The following is a 22,892-nucleotide window of genomic DNA, read 5'->3' as shown; positions in this document are numbered from 1 at the left end:
GGTTGTGAGCCACCATGTGGTTGCTAGGAATCGAACTCAGGACCTCTGGAAGAACAGCCAGTGCTCCTAACCTCTGAGCCATCTCTCCAGCCCCAAGTTATGGTTTTAAAAAATTATTTTATTTCATGTGTTTGAGTGTTTTGCTTGCATATGTGTATTTGCACCACATGTGTGCCTGGTACCTGAAGAGGCCAGAAGAGGGTGTCAGATCTTCTGGAACCGGAGTTAACGTAGTTATGAGTAACTATGTAGGTATTGGGAATTGAACCTGGGTCCTTTGGAAGCGCAGCCAGTGAGCCAATGCTCTTAGCTGCTGACCTATCTCTCCAGGCCCTTTGTCTGCAGTCTTAATTATAAGAACTTCCTTTATTAGTAGAATTTCTCCCTTTCTGATTGCAATATTGGATCTCAAAAATCATAAAATGTCAGTTATCGTGTTCTGTAGATTCACTGATGCCAGCGGGCTGCTTGAGAATTGGGGAAGACTGGTGAACAGCTTCATAACTCAAACAAAACAACACAAAGTTGTGGTTTCGTAGAAACTCCTAAAGGGAAAAACCTAGACATTCAGAAGATAGAATCTCCATTAAAAAAGCTTTTTCCCCCACAGTGAAATCCCACTCACTGGAGGTTGTTTTAGGACAAAGCTGAGTAAGTTAAGGCTTTCTATGCCATATGTTCAGCTTTGGCAGGAGAAGAAGGTGGGAGGGAGTCTCCATTCTAGGGAATGCCAATATCACACCCCATCTGGCTATTTAGTCACAAAATAAGGAGAAACACACAAATACTTGGCCAAAACACTTTTAATGAGGAAGGGAAAGACACTAATATCTCCCCTCTCTGCTCTTACACATTTCACTGTGTTAGGGAGCTCTGGAGCCACTACTTTAGAATCATCATTGACATCAACTAACAGCAAAATCCAGTCTCCTCCTCAGAACTCCTGGTTCCCAGGATCCTATGTTAAGAGTAAATACTACATCTCACTACAAGACAGAGACAGGGAGGAACCACTTGAAGCTTGTCTCTCAATGTCTGGGACTCTTAGAAGCAGACAAAAAAATTAAGACATAAGCTCTGGTCCATGATCAGGCAAAATTGGGGAGGAAAGGGGGCTTTGAGAAGAAGATGAGGGATATATAAGGGGAAAGGGAATAAAACAGGGAGTCATCTAAAACTAAAAGCATTCTAGTGCCAGGAAGTCCCCCTGACCCCTGGTGCTGCAACGCCATATCACCATTAGCCCAAAGGAACATCCACGAGAATGTTCATATTCACAAGAGCTGAAGTTCCTCTCTCTTACATCACACCCCATTCTTCATCAAATAGGTTCCCAGAAATCCCTGTTTTAGCAACGCTCAATTCATCCTTACTTCATTAACCACCCTCACCAATAAGGCTCTTTAAAGTTATAGACTTCATACTTCCTAAAATATCCCATGGGAGACCTCTTGGCAAGAAATTTGCTTCTTAGTTAGGAGGCCATGATAAATGAGAAGTTGAAGGAGTCCTTGCACCTTGACCAGTCAATATCTTTGCCTTGATGTAACAAGTCAAGGGACATACTGAAAAAGCACCCCAATCCTTCATTCTTCCCTACCTTCTAGGGTCGAGCCACCAATACTAGAGTATCTTCATTGCCTGCACCTTCTGGAGCGGGGGTGGGGCGGTGGGGGAGGAGAAAGAAGCTGTAGTTTGTTACTTCTTTTCTCTGGTGTGCTTGGTAGGTACCAGCTTGGATACAGGAGGCAGAAATAGGAGAGAGGCTATGTCCTCTGCCTCTCTGGATCATGTTGTTGGAGTCACCTCAAGCACAGTTCCCGGGCTGAATAGCAATGATGGTGTGAGGGTTGAAGTGGCAACACAGGTGGGTCTAGAGCTCCAGGGCTTGGGGACGAGGCCACCTGACAGGAAAAACTGTACTGCTTGCAGAAAGGTAAGAAACCCACCCAGCACAAGCTTCTCAAGAAGGTCCTGGCACAAGAAGTCTTGCAGGGTGACTTGGTCAAGGTCACCAAGGAGTAGCACAGGGCCCTCCCTCCACAGACAGCTGCCAGCCCCTTTGAGCAAGGCTGCCATTTCCAAAGATGGGGGTTCTGGTGTACCTGTCAACGGGAAAGGGAGAAGAGGAGAGGGCTCCCCTTGAGAATGTGAAAGCTAGAGAATCTGTTTTCCTTAGTTACAAAGAACAAAAAGGTGATACAAATTTCTTAGAGGGCATTCCCTTTTAAATGCAACTTTTAAGCTCAGGGTCTAGATAGAAGCCACTAGAAACATCATGTCAAAACTTGAGAAGGTTGAGTAAATCTTGAAGGTCCTCCTATGGAGCATATGGTCATAGGGGACTGGGTACAGAAAACAGGCTCATGGGATGGCGGGATCATCTTTCCGTGGGAATGGGGAGAGCCCTGGAGAAGTGATGGAAGGACAGCCAGGGACCAAGGAAAGAGTAGCAATATTCTGAGGGCCATGGGGTGCAAAGGGTGGTACCTGGTGGTGAGCCAACAGCATGTGCTTCTTGAGGGTAGGACGGTCAAGGAAGCCCTGCCTGCAGAAAACACAAGTGAAGAGTGGCCCTTCCTTAGGATGGGTCTTCTGATGCTCTTCCAGAGCTGTTTGGGTAGGAAAGGTCTGGCCACACACTTCACAGGCATTTCTGCTGCTGCCCTCTCCTGGCTCCTTCTTCACGGCTTCCGGTAAGTTCAGCTCCTCCACCAAAGGGGTGCTGGTGCCCTCCCCTTCTTGGGTGAGTGCTGCAATGGGGCTTGAGGTCCCCTCCAGTTTGGCCTCTTCTTCTGCGCCTCCAGAAACATCACTGATTCCCTGCTCCATGGGTTGGGGGTGATCCAGGTTGTCAGGTGGAGGTGGTGGCAGAGAAGATGGCTGAGTGGCTTTCTCATTACTATCAGTCTCCTTCCCAACGGTGGGTGCTGTGACCACTGTTCCCACTTCCTCCTCTGCCCCAGACACCTCTTCTGAGTCACCTCGCACTGATATGGCCTTCTCACCCCCGCTCTCTGAGCCTCTTCCTGCTAGGGAATCTTCATCTGTCACATCTTCCTCTTCCTCATCCTCATCCTCTTCCTCAGACAACTCCTCTTCCGGTGATGGCTGCTGGGATGGCTGCTGGGGGAAGCTCCCTGGTCCAGAGACTGTAGATTGCTCAGAGCTATTCTCCTGGGCAGTTCCCCCACCTTCAGGGAGCGTGGAACCACCATTGGGGATTTGGCCCCCCAGGTGCATCCGAACATGTTGCTGCAGAGTGACAGCGTTAGTGAACTTCTTCTGGCAGATGGGGCAGGAGTTCTGGGCCCGGGCAGCTGGACTGGTCTTGTGGCCCACAAAATGTGCACGCAAATTGCCCCTGGTGGAGAAAGCTCTGCCACACACTTTACACTTGAAGGGCCGCTCACCTCCGTGTTGGCCATAATGCAGGCGTAGAGCCCGAGGGCAGCTCAGCACCCGGAGACAGATGACACACTGGTTAGGTCCCGAGGAGGAGGAGGATGAAGGTGCAGGGGCAGATGTGGTGGGAGCTCCTGAGGCAGTAGAGGCCACTGCCACAGCTCCTTGACGGTCAATCTTTTCTACCAGCTGCTGTAGCTTTGAGGTCTCAGAAGGTGAGGCCCCCAAGGGTTCTAGCACATAGGGGAAGGGGAAACTTCCAGTTGACTTCAAGTGATTAGTAAGCAGTGCCCAACTCGGCAGGGACGTCACCAGCTTACTTAGCTGCATTCGGGTTGCTGCGCCACTGTCCGCTACTCCAGTAATGGCTGATCCCTCACTCCCCGGGGGAGTATTTTCATCAGCTTTACTCTTGGGCTCCACGGCTTTCATGAGCACAAACTTGTTGAAAGCAGGGAGACCAGGAGCCACGGCTGTACTTGTACCAGTGGAGAGTAGTGTCAGGCTCTCTGTGGCACTGAGTGCTGTGGTGGAGGCCACTAGAGGTTTGCGTTCAACACCTCCACCCGGTGTGGCTGCCTCCTCTTCCGCTTTCTCCGGCGGCACAGACATTCCATAGGGCAGCCCACTGCTGGTGATGACGTAGTCTAGGTGCTCTGGTACTGGGTGTGGATTCATTTGCACGTGTGGGTACTTCTCGCGATGCCGGTGGAAATGTACTTTGAGGTTGCCCCGAGTAGTGAAGCGGTTACCACAGACGTTACACTTATAGGGTCTCTCACCGGTGTGGGAACGAAGGTGGATCTGCAGAGCGCTGTCACTGCCAAAGACTTTGGCACAAAAGCGGCATTTGTGCCTTCCACCAGGCTTTTCCAAGGAACTGATCACTTCCCCATAGCCCAGCTCGCCGCTTCCATTCTTTGGCTTCAGGAGCCCTGGGGAGGCAGCAGCCTCAAGGCCCCTTGCTGCCCCAAGACACTGAGCTGCCAGGAGTCCTGTGGTGCCTGGGAATGCCAGATGAGGGGAGGCAATCAGCTGATCTGTGCTGCCTGGCAGGGCCGGGGAGGGGGCAGGAGTGGGTTTGTGGCTTCGCCCAACCCCTCCAACAGAGAAGGGATGCTGCGATCCCAGTGGGTGGTAGAGATGGAAGAAAGCCTGCTTGGGCGGTTCTGCCCCTGAGGAGGAGGAAGAGGAGGAAGAGGATGGTGCCAGCGTCTTGCCAGTTTGGACAGGCTTGATGGGACTGAAGAGAGGCAGTAGGGGCTTGGAGGAGGAGGAGGCTGTCCCTGTCCCAGGTAGCTCTGAGGGACTGGCAGGGGCACCCACCGTCTGCCCTAAGGAGCCAAGGAGCAGCACCTGGCGGCAGATTTGCTCAGTCATCTGCATCTGGTGGATCTGGCGCTGCTGCAGCACCCGCAGCTCTTCCAAGATCAGAGGAATGTTCAAGTGGCCACTACCTACACCTGGGGGTGGAGGGGGAGGTGGTGGAGGAGGGGGTGCAGGGGTAGATTCTGGAGGTAATGGGGTTGCTCCCAGCTTGGGACTGGCCAAGATCAGGCCCCCGCCTCCCCCAGCCGCTGTACCTGTGGCAGCGACCAGGAAATGCCCTGAAGACTCCTCTCCTCTCCGCTCTGCCCCCCAGGTAGGATCAGGGGGCCCAGAAGACCCAGAATCTGGGGGATTGCTGTGATCTGTATCCATGACCTGGGGCCTACTGTGGCCCTCTGGCCGGGGTGCAGAGGAGGCTGAAGAGTTGCTGGGGTTCTCCTGGCCCCCAATTATCACCATTACGGGTGGGTCAGTACAACATGCGTTCTGGTGAGCGAGGAATTCGGTCGGGTCAGAGAATTGTGCGCAGCATTTGGCACAGACTTGGGGGTGGTCCTCCTCGCTAGCATCACCTGGGGAGAAGACAAGGAGAGAGTGTGGGTAATGCGGTTTTGTTGGGTAACGGAAGCTCTAAAGAACAGGCAACCCAGGGACCGCGGGTTGGGGTGGGAAGATACGGTTACAGTCAGATCCTGCATGAAGCTAGCTAGTGCTCACACCGGACGCGACCCGCGTGGCTCCCGGATACCCAGCAAAAGGAGGAGGGGGACAGGGCACGCACACTCGGAGCCTCCTCCGGCACCCCTCCCCCTCCTCTGGCCCAGGAAGAGTGGGAATGGATGTGAGAGCTGGGGCCTATGTGTAGAATCACACATTTTATCCGTCCGCTTAAAGTCCTTCTCCGCGAGCGTCCCCTCTGCCCCCATCTCTGCCCAAGCCTGGCCCTACCGCACCTCCGCGCTCCGCAGGCTCCCCGCAGGGCCCCCCGAGTCGAGAGCTGCTCCCGGTTTCCTGCGCCATGGCCGTGGGGAAGTGGAAGGCGGGATGGGGTAGGACACAATGGGTATCCGGTCTGGGGAGGCGTCGGTGGCCGCCGGCGCTGCGGCAGTCTCTGCACCCAGCGGCCCAGACTGCGGAGGAGATCGGCGGTGGCGGGGGCAGGGAATAGCGGCGGAGGGGGAGGGGAGCGAGAAGGCGCGGAGGAGGGGAGGAGCCGGAGCGCGAAAGCTGGTAGAGGGGAGATGGGGGGGAGGAGGAGAGGGTGGGGAAGGAGCTGCCAGGGAGGGAGACGAAAGCTTGAGGAGGCAAGAACGGAGAGTGCGTGCGGGGGGCAAGCCTAGGAAGCTTTACCCTGGCTCTGGGGCAGGTGCGGTGAGGCACCTTGGGGGCCCACTGTGCCCTATCCTCTGCCAGCTCCCCACCCTAGATGTCTTTATCCTAGCTGCTCCCACCAGGTCAGCCCCAAGCGCTCAGTGGGAAACATGGCCCGCTCAATAGATTAAGGCGATAGGCTTCAGTAATTTTTCTTCGGATAAAGGATCTGCTGAGCTTGGAAAATGTGGATTCCAAAGGGTGGTCTGCCCGCCTCCGAGGTCGGAGGACAAGAGTGGGAGGAGCCACCCCAAACACCCACCCCCTTACCAGCTCGCACATCACAGAATGATCTCAAGTTTTGTCTTCACCGGTACTCCCATCCTACCCTCATCCTTCTTCATAAAAGAAGTTTCTCAGGGGGGGCGATTGCAAGATAGAATTCCCAAGAAAGTCATTTGAGGACCCCTTCTTGAGGAACACTAAGCCCGTCACCAAGAACAACAGCTCAACACAAGCTAGTCTAGAGGCTACCGGCCCTATACCAAATGCGTAGAGTTCGTCCTTAAAAGAAACCCCTCTCCTGCTTGGTACCCGCTTCGCTACTGCCCACTCCCCCGCCCCCCACTGTTCCTAATACGGACAATTAAAGACATTAGCTTTCAAAGGCCTAAGGAGGTCCTCCCAGCTCCAACCTTGGGGGAGGGGAGCTCCTCCTGAAACAATGGGAAGATGCCGAATGGGCTTTCACAGTCTTCGGCTCAGAGTCCAAAGCCCCTAACAGCCCCAACCAGATCTGAATTCCTAGACAAGACTGACACCTGCTCACCTCCACCGGGGCCTGCCTTCTAGTAAGAGAAAGTGGGGATACGGTGCCTCAAACCAGGTACTCTGCATTCCTTTTCTTCCTCGAAATGAGATTTAAGGGGCTTTTCACTTCCTAAAATCCTTTATTTTTACGTGTTAAAAAGTGATCTCAGGTCTCGGATTTGTGGTTTGGTGGTGGTCATCAATAAACTCATATTGTCCTTTTATTTATTTTAAACTTTTTGAAACGAGATCCTCCTATGTTGCTCAGGCTGACTTTGAACTCAGCAACTCCCCCTCCTCATTTCAGCTTCCCAAACAGTAGGCCTATAAGTACGTGCTCCCCACCTTCCCCGTGACTGGCTTTCTCATTATTGTTTGTTTTTGAGACCTGCTCTCACCTCTCCCAGGCTGGCTGTGTAGCCCAGTCTAGTAGTAAGCTCCCAGCCTTCCTGTCTCTTCCTCAAATGCCCAGCCGCTCCCTAGCACTAAGTGCTGAGGTTAAAGGCGTGAGCCACCAAAGATGCCACCATCTCCCTTTTTATAAAGATGCACTATTTTACATACACTATCTTTATCAGAGAAATATTTTGAAAATTTGAAAACCGTTTTTTGTTGTTGTCTTTTTTTTTTTCTCTCTCTTTTTGTGGTACTGGAGACAAACCTTGTACCAAGTGTCCCACCACTGAGCTGTATGCCCACTAGAAAATGCTAGAAAGTAGTATTAACATATGTGGGACTTTCCCCCCAAAAAAGAATATAAACGAGAAACTTAAATTTGAAGAGCCTTAAATATTATGGAATAAGCCGGGCGGTGGTGGCGCACGCCTTTAATCCCAGCACTCGGGAGGCAGAGCCAGGCGGATCTCTGTGAGTTCGAGGCCAGCCTGGACTACCAAGTGAGTTCCAGGAAAGGCGCAAAGCTACACAGAGAAACCCTGTCTCGAAAAACCAAAAAAAAAAAAAAAAAAAAAAAAATATTATGGAATAGAGAATTTACATTTTTAATAATAAGATAACCTAAAATAAACACACGCTATAATAACATCTTTTTGTTGGTTGGTTGGTTGGTTTTTTTACATAGGGTCTCTTGTAGCTAAGGCTGGCTTTGTCCCACTGCACTCCTGCACCATTGTGGGACTTGAACCCAGGACCCCATGAATGCTAGGCAACAGCTCTACCACTGAGCTACATCCTTACCCCTCATCCCTCAATCTTGTTAATTTCTCTGCAATATCATTGACATGTCTAGGATAGAGTCTTTTTCGGGGGTGAGGTAGGGGTGGGAGGGTCAGGTGACCCAGTCTAGTCAAAATTTCAGTAAATAGTTGACAACGCTGGTGCACACCTTTAACCTCAGCACTCAAGAGGCAGAAGCAGACTGATCTCTGTTAGAGGCCAACCTGGTCTACATAGGGAGCTCCAGACCAGCTGGGGTTATACAGTGAGACCCTGTCTAAAAACAAAACAAAACAAAACTACTATCTTTATACATTGAAAACAACTTACAGTGTTATGTTTTAAAACTTTAGATAATCTCAATGATTTTAGCCTTGTGAAGCAGAGCACTGGAACGGATGGGGATGGGCTCTGTTCTTTTTAGACCTGGCCTTTGCAAATGGAGAAGGAGTCTGTTTCAGTTAGTCCTAGACACAGGTAAGTGCAGAATGCTTTAGTTTTACAGATAAGGAAACTGAAGCTCCCAGAGGTTAAGTGACGTTTCCAAGTTCACAGAGTAATTCAGCGGAGCAGCATTCAGGCCTTTGGCTCCTGGCCAGGGCTCCCCAAGCACATTGGCTCCCTAAGCACATCCTAACGCTAGAGAAAGAGGCCTGGGTGGCTCCTCCCTGCCATTTGTTCTTTGCCCTCAGGTCAGAGAGAAGGAATCAGGTGGAGACTTTCTACCTAGCATTTGTTAATTAGCACTGAACATTTGATATCCAGTTGCTGTCCTGTCAAGTCCTTGGACAAGAAAAGAAATCCTTTTCTTTTCTTCTCCTCCTGGGAAACAGTGTCCCCTTTCTTGCTTTTTAATGAAATGTGCTTTCTGATGTGTCATTTGATCTGCGCTCTTTAAGGTAAATTTAGTCCCTGGTGAAAGGTGATGTATCAGCAGCCACCTGTAAGAGGAACTATCTGCTTCTCAGTGCCTTTTACACTTGATGCCTAGCCTGAAAAAGGGAGCAAGATTCTTATGCAAACAAAGCTAAAGTCACAAAACACAGGAACATGCTGAGCTGGTAACGATATACCTGGATGGCAGAAAATGTGAAATCAGCTGTCCTAGATCACAGGCATAGTCTGTGATGGGTATAGACCTGCACATGCTTGTTCAAATTTACAAAGAGCTTAAATGACAAATAAATAAATAAATAAATAAATAAATAAAATCAGTGCTGGATGTGGTGCATCCCTCTAATCCCAGCACTTGGGAGGCAGAGGCAGGCAGATATCTGAGTTTGAGGCCACCCTGGTCTGTTGAATGAGTTCCAGGATAGCCAGGGCTTCACAGAGAAACCTGGTCTCTAAAAAACCCAAAAATAAATAAAATAAAATTTGAAAATAGGGAGTTGGAGAGATGGCTCAGAGGTTAAGAGCACTGACTGCTCTTCCAGAGGTCCTGAGTTCAATTCCCAGCAACCACATGGTGGCTCACAACTATCTGTAACGAGATCTGGTGCCCTCTTCTGGCCTGTGGGCATACATGCTGTATACATAATAAATAAATCTTAAAAAAAAAAATTTGAAAATAAATAAGTAAAAATAAACCCACAAAATAAAACAAAGCAAACAACAACAAAAGACCAGATAGCTTTTCATTTAAACCTAGTGCCTAGGGACTGGAGGTGTACTTCAGTTGGCAGGTAAGTGTACTTCAGGCACAAAACCCTGAGTTCAATCCCCAGCATAAACCAAGCACACACCTGTAATCCTAGCAAGATATCTTCATTGACCCCATCACAAGTTGATGGCTAGCCTGAACTATAAAAGACACCATAGGAAAAATAAACAAAAATCCTGGTGCCCTGATAAACTGCTTCAGGCTTGGGAGAGAATGGCTGGGAAGAACACAGCCAAAACCACATAGGGCCTGAGCAGCAGGGTGGTGTATCTAAACAGTGGCTCTCAGCCTTTACTAATATTAGGATTACCTTTAGAGCTTTAGGATGTACTAATGTCTTGGGCTGGGGCTATAACTCAATAGTAGAGCACATACCTAGACCTCATGAGACCCTGAGTTTAATCACAAACAACTGGAAAAAAGAAAAAGGAAAGCAATCTCAAGGCTAAAATAAAATAAATTCAAAATCTCTAAGGGTAGGGTCCTATTATCGCTATTATCATTATTATTTTGATACAGAGTCTCACTATGTAACTCTGGCTGGTCTGGAACTTGCTATGTAGGCCAGACTGGCCTCAAACTCACAGAAATCAGTCTGTTCTGACTTCCTAGGTGCTGAGATTAAAGGTGTGCACCACGATGCCCAGTTTAAGTATTAGTATTTTTATGAAGCACCTCACTTATTCCACTGTTCAGCAACAGGTTGGAAATGTAGCTTTCAGTGGTAGAACACTTACCTATCACAAATTGAGGCTCTAGGTTTAGTCCCAGCGAACACATGCATGTGTGCGCGTGTACACACACACACACACACACACACACACAAAGTGGGCATTTTGGCATATGCCCATCATTCCAGCATTTGGCCATACCACTATCTAATTTCTGCACTACATAGTGAGACCTTGCTATACATTATAGATACAAAATTGTATGTTGAAACTAAGGTCTGATGATGATGATGTTCGGTGGCAGAGCATTATCAGCCCACAGGCCTTGTGTTCAGTCTCCAGCATGCACATATAATCCCTGCCCACAACACACAACAAAAGACAAGTACTCCAATAATAGAGCTGGAGAGGACTGTCCTTCGCTTCAAACGTTACCACTATTCCTCACAAATCTTGCTTGGATTAAATCATTACTAATTGGCAGCCTTCAGAAATATAAATAGATTTTGAAACTGTTTCACTAAAAAGATCACTTTTTAGAGAATGTCCCATCTTCTCTTTCTCAGTCTTCTCTATTAAGCTCATATACGTAATTCTTTGCTAAACTAAACTACTATACTGAAACCTACAGATGCACCCATGGCCTGTTCCAAATGGTAGACGGAGGCAAGATAGACTTAGACACTAAGTACCAAGTGAGAAACACATTTGTATCACAACATGAACATCATCAAAACTCCAAACAAGTATCAATGGACACTTTTCTGAAATCAAAGAATACAACACAATATGGAATCCAAACACTATTTTGGAGCTCAAAGGCATTTTATAGATCTGACCCTTCACTGAGCACAAATAATTAAAGTCCCAGATTTGGTCTTTCTATTCTTTTTTTGGAGGGGGAGGGGTGTTGAGACAGGGATTCTCTGTGTAGCTTTGGCTGTCCTAGAACTGGTTCTATAGACCAGGCTGGACTTGAACTCACAGAGATCCTCTTGCCTCTGCCTCCCGAGTACTGGGAGTAAAGGCGTGTGCCACCACCACCCGGCTCTTTCTCCTCTTTTCAATTTGAGGAGAATTTCTTTCTGTCTTGAAACAGGGTCTCACTATGTAGCCCTGGCTGGCCTGAAACTCACTATGAAGAATAGGCTACCCTGGAATTCACAGAGATCCCCTTGCTCTTTTCTCCTGAGTGCAGGGATTAAAGCTGCTTTCTTTCTTTTTCTTTTTTCCTTTTCTTTTGAGACAAGGTTTCTGAGTAGCCCTGGCTGTCCTGGAACTAGCTCTGTAGACCAGGCTGCCTCTGTGTCCTGAGTGCTGGGATGAAAGGCATGCACCACCTCACCTGGCTTGGGAAAAGCCTCTTCATCTAAGGCTGTGACTTCTCTTTTTTTTGAAAATGAAAGTAAGGAGTACCGGGGCTATAGTGATGGCTCATCAGACAAGAGCACTTGCTGTTCTTGCAGAGAACCAGGGTTTGGTTTCCAGCATTCCCATACAGCTCACAACTGTCTGTAACTCCAGTTCTACAGGATCTGACATCCTCTTCTGGTGTCTATGAGCACCAAGCACACACACGGTACACTGACATACGTGCAGACAAAACACCCATACACATAAATAAAATAAATACATGTCTAATAATAGTAATAGCGAAATGAAGGCGGCAGCTGGATGTGGTAGTGCACATCTTTCATGCCAGCATTTGGGTGGCAGAGGCAGACAGATATCTGTGAGTTCAAGACTAGCCAGGGCTACATACTAAGACCCTGTCTCAGAAAAAAAAAAAAAAGTAAATAAATAAACAAAGACAAGGGAGGTAATGATAGAGGAGTTAGGAGGAATGAAAGGTAACAAGTGCAAGAATGGGCAAGTGCAGCACCTGGCTACGTCACAGCCAAAAGCTGAGATCTAGGTGGGGATGGTGGAACAGACAGACCTCTGATCCCAGGGCTGGGGAGGTTGAGGCAGAAGGATTAGAAATTCAAGCATTAGCTAGTTTGAGCCACATGATGCTGTCACCAAAACAAAACAACCAAAACACAAAACAAGACAAGGGGGAGGTTTCTCTACCTTGAAACCTTAGGAAGTAAAGGATTTGTCCAGGGTTACAAAGTCATGTAACGTGGTCTACAGAGCGAGTTCCAGGACAGCCAGGACTGTTTAACAGAGAAACCTTGTCTCGGAAAACAAAAAAAAACAAAAACAAAACAAAACAAAACAAAAAAAAACAAAAAGAAAAAAACAAAAAAAGAAAGAAAAAACGAAAAAAAAGAAAGAAAGAAAACCAGGTTTTCTTCTTCCTTATCTCATGCTGTAGCCAATCCTCAGTCAGTCAGTCAGTCAGTCAGTCTGTCTCTGCCTCACCACTGTGCCACCCCCACACCCATTCTTTGACAGTCTAGAGTTGCTCAGGCCGGTGTTGAACTCATGGTCATCCTGCTTCAGCCACAATACAGACTTCTAAATTACCTTCTGTTCACTTAGAGATACATTTTTGCTGATCTCTCCCCACTCCACCCACCCCCACCCCCGCCTCTGTGGGCACCTAAACTGAAGCCTCAGGGGTTACTCTGCACTTCCTCGTGTGGGGTGACCTGGTTTTGCCTTCTTTGCTGTTCTTGCTGTCTGCCAATCCCTTCTCTCCCTCCAGGTCGGCTTGGCTGTTGTCCTGGTTTCTCCTCACTAAATATCTGGGCTTCTGATCATTTCCTTCATTTCCCAGATGGACCAGTTAACATCCCTTATGTTCTCTAATTCAGAGATCTAGACTCTGTAGGGGAAGATTTTTTTTTTTCTTTCTCTAGAGTTTTTAAGTAAATCGACTATTTCCTGCCCATCAGTTATGTGCAGTAAGTATTCTGTTAGGTTTTGGTGTTCCTAGTCAGGGAACTATACAAGAAGAAAGTGGAGAATAGATAAGAGCAGGAGAGAATTTCAGCTAGCCATGTCAAACTGCAGGCAAGACCCAACAAACCTCCGTTCAGGTCACGGAAGTAGACAAAATGAGAAAGCGTCTAAGGAGTTCTGATATGAAAACCCTTAGGAGTTCCTTTCTGTCATCTTTTGTTGTTGTTGAGACAAAGTCTCCCTATGTAGCCCTGGATGGTCTCAAACTCACAGAGATCTGCCTGTCTCTACCTCCTGAGTGCTGAGATTAAAGTTGAGTACCATCATGGCCAGCCCTTTAGGAATTCTTAAGATAGATTTTTTTTTTTTTTTAAGCTGAGGATTGAACCCAGGGCCTTGCACTTGCTAGGCAAGCTCTCTACCACTGAGCTAAATCCCCAACCCAGATTTTTTTTTAAAGATTTTTTTTTATTTGTATTTTATATATAGATGTGGTTTGCCTGCATCTATTTATATGCACCACTTTTTTGCCTGGTGGCCATGGAAGCCAGAAGAGGGCATTGGGTCCCCTGGCACTAGAATTGCAGATGGCTGTGAGCTGACATATTGGGACTGTGAGTCTAATCTGGGTCCTCTGGGAGAGCAATTAGTGTTCTTATGCATTAAAGCAAATCTTTTTTTTTTTTTAAAGATTTATTTATTTATTATGTATACAGCATGTATGACTGTAGGCCAGAAGAGGGCACTAGATCTCATTACAGATGGTTGTGAGCCACCATGTGGTTGATGGGAATTGAACTCGGGACCTCTGGAAAAGATGTCAGTGCTCTTAACCTCTGAGTCATCTCTCCAGCCCCATTAAAGCAAATCTTAAAACCGAAAACTTTATTTATTTACTATTAGTATTAATATTATTAGTAGTATTTGTGTGTGCATCCATGCCATGGACCAGTAGTTCTCAACCTGTGAGTCGTGACCTCTCAAAGGACCACTTAATACCATTAGAAAACACATATTTACATTATGATTTGTAACACTAGAAAAATCACAGTTATGAAGTAGCAACAAAAATAATTGTATAGCCGGGCAGTGGTGGCGCATGCCTTTAATCCCAGCACTCGGGAGGCAGAGCCAGGAGGATCTCTGTGAGTTCGAGGCCAGCCTGGGCTACCAAGTGAGTTCCAGGAAAGGCACAAAGCTATACAGAGAAACCCTGTCTCGAAAAACCAAAAAAAAAAAAAAAAAAAAAAAAAAAAATTGTATGGTTGGGGTCACCACAACATAAGGAACGATATTGAAGGGTCACAGCATTAGGAAGGTTGATAACCACTGTCAATGGAGAGTGTGGTGAAGTCAGGGCTCTCCTCCCACTTAATGCTTTCTGAGACCTATTAGTTTTTGCCTTTCATAACTCAAATGCAAAGTTTACCTAAACTTTCTTGCTTCTACTGGGTGTAAACCTTTATGGTTTCTATAGGAACAGACTTACAGCAATATCACTACACTTCCAGGTATTCAGAGCCCCAAGTACCCTAAAAGGCTTGAGAATCCTCCCTTCTCAGCAGCTATAGATATCTTTTGACTCTTGCAGAAAAACCTTCCCCTCAGTCATGGTGTGGGGAATGGGTGAGCAGATGGGAAGAAGAAGAGAAGAAAATGCCTCTTGAGGGTTGGGGGTGGTGTTCAGCAGAGTTCCACAATTGAACCAGCAGGGAAGCGGGACTGTGAGGCAACTCTGAGGCTCTAGGGGAAATCTCCCATAGAGCACAAGGAGGAAACATCCGGCCTATAGCAGCATTAAGGAGGCTTAATGTGTCTCAGGAGGGAAGGATGCCATCACCAAAGAACCTCTAAATATGGGCACAGTGGGATCTTAGCCAAGCAATGGCTTGGGGAAGATGTGTCCTTCCCCAAACTTAACTTGTTTGTTAAGTTTCATTGTACGTGGTGCTGACTTGACTTAGTCATTTTTGTACAAGTGGAAAGACAAGTTCAATCCGTGATTAGTTCTAGTCACTACAAATACATTGTCCTCAAGCCTCTCATGTCTCATAAAGAAATACTAATGTTGCCCAGTGGTTCCTTCCTGAGTGGTCACTGCCCTCACATATGATAATAGTGATATTCCTTCCCATTAAGTACTTAGGTAAATATGTCACTAAGAAACACTATTTATGCCACTTACTTCCCCCAAAGGGCTTATACAAGTCAATAAGGTAACTATTATACTCTGTTTAACAGATAAGGAAACTGAGGCATAGAGAAGCAAAGTAAGCCAACCAAACTTGCATAGGTAGCCAAAGGGGGGGTGGGGATCAAGGTTTGTCCTAAAAAATACAGCTTCAGAACCCTTATGACTAATCTTAGCATACGTTTTTTGGGCACATCAAATGTTTGCTAAGCAAATGATTGGCCCCAGAAGTTAAACTTTCAGACTTCCATCTTGTGAGCACGTATAGCCATACTATTTAGTTCAAAACTGGCTTGAGTCTAACCATCACCTGGACGCAGACACCTGTTCTTAGACCTAGTTCTGCCCTAGAGAGTGAGTACCACCAGCCTTAGGTAAGGTCAAGTCCCTGGATAACTAAGGTTTTGTGCTGACTCTGACTTTGGTTGTCTGGGAGACACTGAACAATCAGTTCCTAATACATCCTTGTTCTACCGTGGCCTTCCACATGCTGGAGTATTTTAAGAGTAAACAGACTTTTCCATCCAGCTGTGCTAGTGCACGCCTTTAATCAGCACACAGAAGGCAGAGGCAGGAGGCTCAGGAGTTTAAGGCTAGCTTGGCTATCTAACTGGTTCTCTTCTCCCAGAGGAAATTTGTTGGTTTAAAAAACAAAACAAAACATCGATTTAGCATGATGGTACACATTTGTTCAGGAGAATTGCCTAAAGTTCCAGGCCAGCCTGGCCTCTCTATAGTGACTTCAGGGCTAGTCTGAGCTATATGAGGAGATCATCTCAAAAATCAAAAGTAGTAAATAGCAAGATCCTTATACAGTGATCATATACTAACAGGTATGCTAACTTGCAAATATGTATTATCTTTGCTTCCCTTAAAACACAAACCTGAGTCCGGGGCTGTGTTCCATTCTCCCCTCCGGATGAGGAGGAGCACACCCTCTAGCTAGCCTGCATTCTGACCGACATTAGCTTTCTCCCTCTGGGAGCTGTGGTCTGTTCTCAGCTCGGCCCAACAATGAGAAACTTTATTCTCTTCTCCCTCAGGGGAACCTTCACGTTTATCCAATTCATTCTCTTGCAACCCAACTCTCCAGAAAGAAGAGGGGAAATCCCATCCCTAAGAGACGGGTCTTCAGGTCTGAGGACGTTACTTAGCAACGGCACAAAGACCAGTGAGCAAAGAAGGACTTGGAGAGAAAACTCTTGGGTAGGGAGACAGAGCCAGTTTGAAAACTCCATTTCATCCAGAGAAAAGCAAGGAAAACACAAACGGATACCAAGGGGGGCACCTGCCTTGTACAAGTCATCTCCTCACATCCTGAGGTCTGCAGTCCTTCACATCCCCAGTGACCAAATCCTGCTCAGGTTTGGCTCATGGCCGAGGTGCCCTCCATTGCCCTAGCCTGGACCATGCAGGTTTTGACTCACCACCCCCATGCCCCCCTCCGCCCCCAGCACCCACCGTTCTCAGATGCGCTGGGACCTTCGCAGTCCGAGATTAACTGTTGGGGTCTCCGCTGCTTTCGCCGAGACATTCCCGAGTAGGGAGCGATAGAAGAGGAAGAACACCAAGCACTGAGTTTTAACTGGGTGACCTGGTCGGATCACCCTCTCTGGTCTGAGGCCAACGACTGTCTGTCCCCCAGTGCAAACCCACTGTGAAGCAGAGGAATTCTCCCTTCCCAGAGACCGGCCGACCAGTGAGACTCCTTCCCGACTCCCTTTCTCTCTCAATCTCTCAAGTCTTTAAAGAAGAGACGCCCCCTCTTTTCCCCTTCGGCTTCTTCTCAACGCTCCTGCAGCTCCTATTGTAAAAGCAAAAATCCTAATCTTTCCGCACACTCTTTTCTTTTGTACTGCGGAGGAAAGGATTTAACCCTCTCCTCCCTGCCAGGACTCTGCCGGCCTCACTGGGGCTGCCCCTGGCTTGTTTTTCTAACTTTTCTCCCAAGATCTTTTCAAGGGCTTTTTGATTTCCCCATAACTGTGCCCCTGTGTTTGGTGATGCTCAGCTTCTGGGTTATAAACTTCAACACAAACTTTCTCATATATTTTGATTTTTAGGTCAAGAAGTCAGTGACTGCCAGGTGAAAATGGGAATATAAAAGATTGGTAGACTGGGTAAAAATAGACATTATAATAATCGTGTAGATGTAGCTTTGGTAATTTATACAGATCTTCATTTATATGATGTGTTTTAGTGTTACAACTCTTGAGATTATCTCAGTGGATTTTCTTTTTAAATTTTTAATTAAAAAGTTATTATTGAGCCCGATGGTGGCAGTGCATGCCTTTAATCCCAGCACTTGGGAGGCAGAGGCAGGCAGATCTCTGTGAGTTCAAGGCCAGTCTGGTCTACAAAGAGTGTTTCAGGACAGCCAGGGCTGTTACAAAGAGAAATCCTGTTTTGAAAAAAAAATTATTGTGTATGTGTACATGATACATGTATGTATGATCATCCCTGATATGGCATGGATGTAGAGATCAAAGGACAACTTTGTGGAGTCAGTTTTCTCCTTACACCTGTATGTGGATTTGGGGAATCCAGCTCTGCTTGACCAGTAACTCAGACTTGACCAGCAAGGGCTGAACCATTGTGTCATCCTACAGCCGTTTTTATTGTCTCCCCCCCCCCCCACACACCTTACATTGTATCTCTGGCTGGCCTGGAACTCACTGTGTAGACAGGATGGCCTCAAACTTAAGGCGATCTGCCTGCCCCTGCCTCCTAAGTGCCAGGATTGCAGGCATGTGCCACCACACACTACATTCACATCAGGTTTTTTTTTTTTTTGGGTTTTTCGAGACAGGGTTTCTCTGTGTAGCTTTGTGCCTTTCCTGGAACTCGCTTTGGAGACCAGGCTGGCCTCGAACTCACAGAGATCCGCCTGGCTCTGCCTCCCGAGTGCTGGGATTAAAGGCGTGTGCCACCACCGCCCGGCCACATCAGGTTTTATAATGCTACTATATACAGGAGATCCTGATTACAGATCAATCAGAAGGTGTGTGGAAGTTAGGTAATTTGCCCAAGATTATACAAGAAGCCCAGGGCATATTTTATGTTGGGAACAATGCAGTGTGCCACCAGACAGCTAGTATGAACAAAAAAAAGTGACACATCTGAAGGAATTTTATTTAAAATAGCAAACACTGGTGGCTGCCTCTCCTAGTCCTGTCGAGGTCTCTCAGTGGAAGGGATGCTCTGAGAAGACCACAGATTTCCTTCTGCACTTCAGAGTAAAAACTGTAAGGAGACTCTAGCGAATCTGTGAGTTTTCCGTAATGTGTTCCCAGGTACAAAATAACTGGCTGGGCAGTGGTGGCTCACACCTTTAATCCCAGCAGTCAGGAGGCAGAGGTATCTGTGAGTTCCAGGCCAGCCTGGTCTACAGAGCTAGTACTAGGAAAGTCAGGGCTACACAGAGAAACCCTGTCTCGAATCCCACCTCCCCAACCCCTCGCCCCCGCAAAAAAAGAAGAAAATAACTGTGAGGGATTCTGTGTAAAGGACTTTATTGTGAGTGTCAAATTAGACCTCTAATAATTTAGCAGGTGGGATGTGCAGCAGTTTACTAGCAGGGCACTTGCCTAGGATGGTGAATGGCTCTGGTTTAATCCCCATCACCAAGGGGGGGGAAAACACAAAAGACATTTATCCAGCTGGGCATGCTGCTACCTACCTGCATTCCAAATACTCAGGAAACTGAGACAGGATTATCATAAGTTTAGGGCCAACACGGGCTGCACATAGAAATGGTTAGTCAGAAAAAAAAAAAAGCAACACTATTTATTTATTTATTTGCTTATTTATTATCTATTTATTTTTACTCTATAGTCCAGGCTAGCCTAAAACTCACCATATAGTCCAGACTGACCTGGAACTCATAGCAGTCCTCCTGCCTCAGCCATTAGAGTACTGGGATTATAGGCATAACCCCCCACACCCTAATTTTCAAAAAGATGAATATGTCTCTAGTCATCTACTATGTTGTTCTTTGACTTCTAATGATGGTGTCCTACCCGAGTGAGTAATATTGGGTCTAGAATATCCCAGCCCTGTCCTATCTTCTAGTCATATGTCTGAATTCCCTTCTTTTAACCTTGTGTGCCTTTACTTTTCGGACTCAGGCAGGGGAGTGTCTGAAACACCATCAACTGGAAAAGCATTATTTCCTTTTGTGCTTAGTGATGCAAAGCTCTGTGGGCAAGGTCTTCGGAGCAGCAAAGCCTGGCTCGAGGTTTTGCACTCTTGTCTTGACAAGTCCTGGCTCGTTTGGAAAGAAGACAATAGATAGAAGGGACGCTGGGGAGGGCAAGGAAGGCACAGCTTGTGGAGAGCTTTGGCAAGCCGTTCTTCGTGGCTTTTGGACTTCCCAGAATCTCTACCATTTTACCAGATGTTTGGGGTCAGGATCCCGAGTGGCCGTCTCATCCTCTATTTTTGAAACTCCTGCACCTCACAGTTCAATGCATATTTTAATGATTATCAATTGTCACTAGACTGATGTATGAGAAATGGGGACACTGAGGCAGGAAAGGTTCTGTTTCTTCAGTGCAGCGGACTGTGTCCTGTTTCCCTCTTCCCACCCTTTATTTCCTCTGTGAGGAAGAGAAAGAAGAACAGGAACACAGCACTCTCCTTTTTCTCAGATAGCTGTGCAACCTGTAAGGGGGCAGACTTGGGGACCCATATTTGCCTTTTTTCTGAGTCTTGGCCATCTTCATTTTTTCCTATTTTTCCCTCTTCTGACTGGCCTTATTATGAAAGGAAGGGCTCTTTCCCTCCTCTCCATTCTTCCACCTCCTCCTCTTTACCACACTTTTTTTTTTCTTTTTACCTCTGCATTGTGGCCTCTTGACCTCCCTATGGAGTTACAAAAGTAGAATCCTTGAAGGGATGCTGCTGTGGGAATGTTAATGAGCCTTCCCCACAAAGGGGCAAAGACTTTACTTCACTGAATTGGAAAAAAAGCCCCTTTCAAAAGGGATTTCTGTGTGTGGTGAAGTGGAGAGGGGAGGGGAAGGAGAGAGAGGGAGGGAGAAGGGGACAAAAAAAGGACAGGACAGGAGAGAAGGCTAAGAGAGTGAAAAGGGGAGACAGAAATGCAAAGGGAAGAGACACCCCCCCCCCCCCCGTGACAAGAAAATATGAAAGTAGCACCCCCCCCATCTGTGATCTAATTCTTGGAAAATTAACTAAGGACTTAGTTCTCAAGACCCAAAGGACACTGGAGATGATACAACAGGAAAAGGGGACTTATTTCCTTCATCATCATCACTGCTCCATCCCTACTGAGAGCCCGAGGCTCTGGGGGAATAGTCTAGATGGAAAAGCTGGTGACTTTGAGATTCTTTATGGTGTTTTCTAATGTTTATCAGTATCTCCAGCTTGGGTTTCCTTACCGCCCATTGGTCTAATAAGTCCTACGAATGACTTGTAGTGTCGTTAAAGTCTTTAGTTCACAAAGCCAGACCACGTGGGCGTCAGCCAATTCCCTCATTTGGGTAGAGAGGTTGTTTCTGGCTTTGCTCAAATGTATGCTAAGGGGCCAGAAAAATAGTTCATAGAGTAAAACACACGTGTCGTGTAAGTCTAAGGACCCGAGTTCAGTCCCTGGGACCGATAGTAGGAGAGAGCTGACTCTCATATGTTGTTCTTACCTTCACATGCATGCTGTGGCACCCACTCACACTCACTCATATATCATACATATACACACACAAGCACATATGTTCACACACAAGCACATATACATATACACCAATACACTCATCACAGTACACACACATCAGGCACACCCCCGCCCCCCCAAACACACATGTATACACAATACACTTATACGTCATACACACAGACAGACACGCAAACATAAGGAATAATAGCAAAGTGGGTCTGGCCCCTTCTTTGTGGAGCATTGTGCTTACTTGTCACTTCTTCCACAGTCCTCTTTTCTGAAACTACGCAGACTAAATCCCCTGTTGCTTCCTGGCAACCAGACATTCCTGCCGGCTGATCTTGCCTTTTCCAGGCTGATCTGAACATGGAGAACCCGCATCATGATTTCCAGACCATTTTAGTTTCCCAGAGTCTCCAAATCTCTTTACCCTCCCCCCTCCTTCCTTTGTTTTTGTTTGTTTGTTGTTGTTGTTTTTACACTGGGTCTCACTATGTCTTCTTGGCTGTCCTGGAACTCACTATGTAGACCAGGCTGGCCTCGAACTCACAGAGATCAGCATGCCTCTACCTCCTAAGTGCTGGGTTAAAGGTATGTGCTGTGGGATGGTCTGTATGTCAAATGTGTTGCTGATTGGTCAAGAAATAAATCACTGATTGGCCCGTGGCCAGGCAGGAAGTGTAGGCGGGACAAGGAGGAGAATAGAGCGGGGAAGTGGAAGGCTGAGTCAGAGAGACACTGCCAGCCGCCATGATGACAAACAGCATGTGAAGATGCCGGTAAGCCACGAGCCATGTGGCAAGGTATAGATTAATGGAAATGGATTAATTTAAGCTGTAAGAACAGTTAACAAGAAGCCTGCCACGGCCATACAGTTTGTAACCAATATAAGTCTCTGTGTTTACTTGGTGGGGTTTGAGCGGCTTGGGACTGGCGGGTGAGAGAGATTTGTCCTGACTGTGGGCCAGGCAGGAAAACTCAAGCTACAAATGGCGCCCAATGTGGTGGCAAGAGTTTCCACCTAAAAACTGAGAAAAAAGATTCTAAAACGGAGCTAAAAACAGTTCCTAATTGTCTCTCTCAAATGAGCGGCAGCTGCTGGTTTGAGCTACTGGTGAGTTCCTATCATGCGCGCTTGACCTGCGGTATGGCGGGAATGAGGCCTCTGCAAGTGGCACATTAAGCTGCTTGGTGGATTTAGCCTTTGCTAGTACAAAACAAAAAAAGAGGTTTCTGGGCTACATGCTGCTTGGATAAAAGCATAGACCCACGATAGCTCCCAGAGCTGGCGGTAAGCATACCGCCGCCATGTTGGGAAGCTGAGGTGGGCGGAGCCAGCAGCCACAGCTGCTGCAGCTTAAAGCAATAGACTCACAATAAGACAGATTCAGATGTAATAGTTTAGAATGTATGTAAAATATACGTAGGCTTAAAAGAAAAAAAAGGTGATATATACAGTATAGAAACAAATACATAGTTTTAAAAAAATAAAGTCTTTAAAGAGACAGTAAAATTAATATAAAAAATAAGCCCCGTAAAGATGGATATCACACAGAGAATCTGGATTGTGTTGTCTTTGGGATTCTTAACTACAGAGAGATATTTGATTGTAAAGGAAACTAAGTTAAACCAATATGCATATTTTAAAGGTACCTTGACTTCAAAATTTGGATATAAGGATATGTTACTTTGGAAAGGAGACTCTGCTTTTGTTTCCACAGAAAGCCAGAGGCTATGGATTTGTTCCAGATTAAGACACATCAGGTTTGACCAGCCAAGACCACCTGAAAGGTCTCCAATGACACCATGGCC

General features: G+C 46.9%; 1 protein-coding gene across 2 annotated transcripts; it reads right to left on the bottom strand.

Annotated features, from left to right (window-relative positions):
• Positions 1–925: 925 nt before the first annotated feature.
• Sall2 (spalt like transcription factor 2) lies at positions 926–17,536 on the bottom strand. 2 transcript variants are annotated; one of them, XM_052733276.1, is made up of 2 exons: positions 16,868–17,536; positions 926–5,306 (listed from the first exon to the last, which is right to left on the bottom strand). In XM_052733276.1, exons 1-2 carry the CDS (start codon positions 16,938–16,940, stop codon positions 2,365–2,367), a joined length of 3,015 nt encoding a protein of 1,004 aa, XP_052589236.1. In that variant the 5' UTR covers positions 16,941–17,536; the 3' UTR covers positions 926–2,364. The 2 variants fall into 2 exon arrangements, with proteins under 2 accessions (XP_052589236.1, XP_052589237.1); XM_052733277.1 differs by lacking the exon at positions 16,868–17,536 and adding an exon at positions 5,688–6,656.
• Between the last annotated feature and the right edge of the window lie 5,356 nt (positions 17,537–22,892).

This window comes from Peromyscus californicus, unplaced genomic scaffold (assembly GCF_007827085.1).
Source record: "Peromyscus californicus insignis strain IS unplaced genomic scaffold, ASM782708v3 Scaffold_12__1_contigs__length_115047231, whole genome shotgun sequence".
NCBI classification, from domain to species: domain Eukaryota; kingdom Metazoa; phylum Chordata; class Mammalia; order Rodentia; family Cricetidae; genus Peromyscus; species Peromyscus californicus.
Note: the sequence above shows the minus strand (reverse complement) of the source record. Positions and strands in the feature narration are given on the sequence as shown.

Coding starts and splice junctions, on each gene's coding strand:
- Sall2 (XM_052733276.1), bottom strand. CDS start 16,940: ATGTCTCGGCGAAAGCAGCGGAGACCCCAACAGTTAATCTCGGACTGC. Junction 5,307..16,867: donor TCCCAGCGCATCTGAGAACG/GTGGGTGCTGGG, acceptor TCTTCTCCCCAG/GTGATGCTAGCGAGGAGGAC.